The sequence below is a fragment of the Nicrophorus vespilloides genome, unplaced genomic scaffold (genome assembly GCF_001412225.1).
Source record: "Nicrophorus vespilloides isolate i.1.1-1 unplaced genomic scaffold, Nicve_v1.0, whole genome shotgun sequence".
Lineage (NCBI taxonomy): Eukaryota > Metazoa > Arthropoda > Insecta > Coleoptera > Silphidae > Nicrophorus > Nicrophorus vespilloides.
In genome coordinates, this window is record NW_017096581.1 from 14,332 (window position 1) to 19,986 (window position 5,655).

Genomic DNA, 5,655 nt, shown 5'->3' on the forward strand with positions numbered 1-5,655 from the left:
AGTTGCAGTATATAAATAAATACAAATACAATAATATGATGTAATACTTAATTCAGTAGTCTCAATAAATCTCAAAATTGAAGAAATTTTTAACTTTTGTTAAATTTTGAGTAAACTATGATAAAATAAACATTTTCTAATATTATATAATTATTAATAGCAAAATTAAATACCTTTAAATTAATAATAGTAAAAATTGCTTGTGCGTTTAGAAATTTATATATTTGATCAATAATTCATTTATATACTGAAGTATAATAATTTAAAATAAATTTTACTTTCCATTTCTTATAAATTTTATTAAAATATACATAAAAAATATTAGCTAATTTATTAAAATCTTCCCATTTCTCTTCGTAGAACAGATAAATAAAGCAAACCCTGAATATCTGATTAAAAAAACTATTATTTAATTCTTGAGAAATCTTAAATCCTGGTGTACAATTCATTGTAAATTTCTCCATCTGCAGATATTTAGCATACACTAGATTGTAGTTACTGACCTACGCCGAGCATATCATGGCTTTAGAAATAACTACAGCTGTAAGCAGGTTGATGCATAACAAGGGTGAACCGAAGACTAGCAAGAAAAGATTGCTAGGAGTAGTGGCACAATCTATTAAGCTGTATGCTGCTCCTATATGGGAATGCAGATCGTATAGGACAATTTTTCAAGACGCAGTGCAGGTGATAGCTGGTGTGCCACCAATAGAGCTCCTTGTTCTGGAGAGAGGTGAGAGGCAGAAGGACGCGACCACAGCGGATGCTAGAGTCAGACTGCTGCAAAAATGGCAAGATAAATGGCACAGGTCGGAGAAAGGAACCTGGACTCCTAATCCCGCAAATAGAGGCTTGGTTAAGCAGAAATCATGGTGAAACAACATTTCACCTGAGCCAGGCGCTGTCTGGCCATGGATGCTTTGGCAAGTACCTGCACTTCATCGCGAAGAAGGAGGACGAAAGGTGCTTGTACTGTGAGGAGGACGATAGTCCTGAGCACACGCTTTTTAGGTGCTGCAGATGGGTTGGAAGGAAGTAGAAAGCGGAGGCAGAATTGAGAGTTCTGCTAGAGCCAGAAAATGTTGTCAGTGAAATGCTGAAGAGTGCGGAGAGCTGGGATATTGTAGTGACGTACATATCAGAGGTGCTACTAAGCAAAGAAGAAGACGAGCGGAGGATAGTGGCAGTGGAGGCCAGCATTAACATGATCTAAGGGAAGTGCCAAACAGGCAAAAACAATCAACATTGCAGAGTAGAACAGTGATACAGGTCCTGTATGCTGACGAAGAAGGGGAGAGGTTTTAATGCGGTAAGAATCCCACAGTACCACGACTCCACCCATGGTGCCTATCTAAGGTTTGCTCTCCTCTACAAAAAAAAAAGTTTGTAGTTACTGCAATACTTCCGATTCACGTAACTTTTATGGACTTTTATGTAATAAGCTTTTTCTTCATACGTCTGTAATTGTCTTCTATTATCATTCTGTTACAGATGAGAAGACTTTGCTTACCAGCACTTGATTCAAGAGCATCAGCATAAGGATTTCTCGGTGCAGTTTGTCTAATGAATATAACCGAAATACGTTTGCAAAACAGAATTTAATTTATATCTGCAGTTTAAAAGTCCATGCAACTTCCTTGATTCCAATCAATACGGACTTGTTTACCAAATGCATATAATGATCATGTTATAGCATCAATTATTAATTATTTGCAACAGTTGCAGTATAATATAAATAATATGACGTAATACTTTATTGGGATATATTTTGGTTTCGTAATTGAAGATTCCAAAAAAAAAACAATTTTAATTGAAGAATTTAATTACATTTGATCAATAATTTCTAAGTAACTTTATTAATAGAATATAATTCTTATTATATATAATCACCAAAACAAATATTTAAATTAGAATTAACGATTTTGAAAGTTTCCTTTTTTAACGAAATAAACAATTATTTGTATTTGACTTCGTAGGCTACTGTGAAATTGGTAAGAATTACTTTGTAGTTGAAATAAGTCAGGTGAACCATATAATGACCTGCCGGAAAGTTAGGTGGAAATTTGGTAGAATCAATGAAATAGTTGTTCACGTAGTAATTACCCTGAAACGAGCAAAACAATGCATTAACCGAATCAAATATAATATCTTTGAAGAAGTAGAAGTACCGGTTGTATGGGACAATCTGTTACATTTCCAAGCGTCTTCACTAGATCAACACCAAAGAGGTTCGATCTAAGCACCTGACACGCATCCACCATAAACCGTAAAGGAGCAAAGATTTTGTACACATTCTGAATACCAATGTAGACTTGACTCAAAACCTAAAAGTTAACAAATAAATCATACAAATACAATTCAATGTTACGCAACCTTAAATCCTGGAGAGCTCAGTTCTTTGTAAACTTCTCCATATGCAGATATAGCTCTGTGGGTGCGGTTGTAGTGACTATAGACGATGCGGTAGTTACTGAAATACTTTGGATTCACGTAAGTCCTCTGCAAGTGATGAATTTTTATGATATAATCATTTTGTTCATACGTCTGAAATTATGTTCAATGATCATTTGGTTACATTATGGGAAGATTTAGCTTACCAGCACTTGAGAACTCAAGAACATTATTATCAGGATATGTTGGTGCATCCTGTCTCTATCGACTATGACTAGAATGCGATTGCACAATATATTATATTTAGATTTGCAATTTTAATGTCCATTAAATAATTGTAAACATCAACTTCCTTGATTCCAATCAACTCGCATGTTAATTATGCATTGAATGTAAGTCTGGTAATAAATGTAGTGTAGATCAGGGATTCCCAAACTTTTTCTGCAACGTTTATTTTTTAGGATAGGTAATATTTAGGTAGGTAATACAAATAATCAATAAAATTTAAGAATATGAGAAAAACAACTTTCAACAGTTTGGGAAACCCTACTATAGAGTCATCAAAATAAAATATGTTTATCAAATAGTAACACTAAGGTAATTGCAAAATTTATTTTAACATTAATAGAAAACGTTACAGAAGACCTAAGTCAATATTTATAATAATATGTATTTTTATAATTTTGGCAACCAACGTGGGGCATCTATATAGCATAAAATCAAGTGTTCATTGATAATTCAAAAAAAAATAATGTAAAAATTATTTGTATTTGACTTCATATGCTACTGTAAAATTAGTCATAATCTCTTTGAAGTTGAATAATGTAATGTGAACCATATAATGACCTGCTGGAAAGTTTGGTGGAAATTTGGTAACATCAATGTAATAGTTGTTCAAGCAGTAAAGACCCTGAAAAACGAACAAATATTTTAAGTAAATTGAATATAATAAATTTATATTGTACGAGTACCGGTGTTATGGGACAATTTGTAATATTTCCCAGCGTCTTCACTAGATCGACACCAAAAAGGTTCGACCTGAGCACCTGACACGCGTCCATCATAAACCGCAATGGGGCGAACGCCCTGTACACGTTCTGAACACCAATATACACTTCACTCAAAACCTAAAAGATAACAATTATTGTATTAATAAGAATAAAGAGAATTTAACGTTGAGAAACCTTAAATCCTGGTGACTTCACTTCTTTGTAAAGTTGTGCCTTCGCAGATATCGCTCTGTGAGTGCGGTTGTAGAGACCATAGACAAGATAGTAGTTATTGAAATACTTTGGATTTATGTAATTCTTCATCAAGTGATGGATTTTAATAGTGTAATCATTTTGCTCGAACGTCTGTAATAATCTTCAACCATCATTCAGGTTGCATATGAAAAGACTTTGCTTACCAGAACTTGAGTCGAGAGGATTAGTATTAAGATATTCCGGTGCATTCTGTCCATCGACTATAAAACCAAAATGAAAAACTGATTATTTTTTTTTACAGCTGCAGTTTAAATATGTGACTGCAACAAGTAATTGTAGACTACCACTTCCTTGATTCCAATCGTATAGAACTTGTGTACCAAATACATAGTTAATTTTATGGTAGAAGCATCAATTTTCTAACATTTTCCATATATAAACACGGAAATAATATGGGATTATACTTCATTTGGTTTCATCGAATAAACTACAACATTTTTTTGATCTTCAATTATTCATCAAGATACAAGTATAATAGGTAAATATTGAAATATTAATAGCATTATTTAACGAAACAATTTTTATTGACCCACGATTTTTCAATTTATTTCATATAGTAAGTTGTGTAATTTTTTATTTTTTTTTTTACAAATTGTTGATGGAATGACATTGACAGCTGTCATATCACATTTTACTGCCACGTATACCAACTTTAGTTACTTTCATCAAGTGTTAAATATATAATATTGTGGTCCTAAGAATTAAATTTGGAAAAACAATTATTGCAAAATTTCTCATAAATAAATAAAATTTATATAAAAAAAGTGAAATTAGGTCAATTTTTGTTAAATTTAATTAATATAGGACAATAGTTTCCAATGAATTATTTAATATTCGAGTCGATTAGAACTTGTGTACCAAATGCATAGTTAATTTTATGTTAGAAGCATCAATTTTCTAACATTTTCCATATATAAACACGGAAAGAATATGAGATTATACTTCATTTGGTTTCATCAAACCTCGAATAAAGTACAACATTTTTTTGATCTTCAAGTATTCAACAAGATACAAGTATAATAGGTAAATATTGAAATATTAATAGCATTATTTAACGAAACATATTTTATTAAGCAACGATTTTTCAATTTATTTCATATAGTAAGTTGTGTAACAAATTGTTGATGGAATGACATTGACAGCTGTCATAGCACATTTTACTGCCACGTATACCAACTTTAGTTACTTTCATCAAGTGTTAAATATATAATATTGTGGTCCTAAGAATTAAATTTGGAAAAAAAAATATTGCAAAAATTAGGTAAATTTTTGTTAAATTTAATTAATATCGAACAATAGTTTCCACTGAATTATATAATATTCGAGTCGATTAGCTTTAGTTTAATATGCATAACAATAAAATGTTGACATGTATATTATATTAATTACAAAAATGAAAACGAGATTTTAATAATAACATAATTATATCTGTTTTTGTTTATTCAATGATTTTTCAATTTTCAACACAAAAATCCAAAATTTTGTTGTTTTAATATTATCAATTTATTTTATAGGGATATTTATTTTTAGGGATATTATTACGCAAAGAATTTCGTATTGGATGCCACCAAGTTTCCTCCAAATTTACCTTATGGTCAGTACAAGTTCGAGCTCATTACGTTCGTCGATCGAGTGGAAACAGTCAGACTCGCAATCTTTATAGAAATCAAAAGCAAATAACTGGTTTGAATAGTTCTGTTCAGGATTTAAGGCTTGTTTCATTCCATTGTAATCATTTTAAATTTTCAAATTTAAACTGTATACATTTTGGTAAAGATATTTATATTTATTTCTCTTTGACTTTAAATAAATTTTGCTGAAATTTACAACTTAATTAATTGAATTATATGCAGATAGGCTTTTAGTCCAAACTGAGGCTAATACAAATGTTTAAATAACGAAATATTAAATTATATAATTTTTTAAGCTTAAGTTGACTACTTATTTCATATATTTATTATCAATAGAAAGCAGAAAATGCACAATTATATTTATTTTG

General features: G+C 30.7%; 1 protein-coding gene across 1 annotated transcript; it reads left to right on the plus strand.

The window, feature by feature from the left end:
• The first annotated feature begins 519 nt into the window (after positions 1–519).
• LOC108557433 lies at positions 520–876 on the plus strand. Its single transcript, XM_017913940.1, has one exon. It carries the CDS (start codon positions 520–522, stop codon positions 874–876), a length of 357 nt encoding a protein of 118 aa, XP_017769429.1.
• The last annotated feature ends 4,779 nt before the right edge of the window (positions 877–5,655 follow it).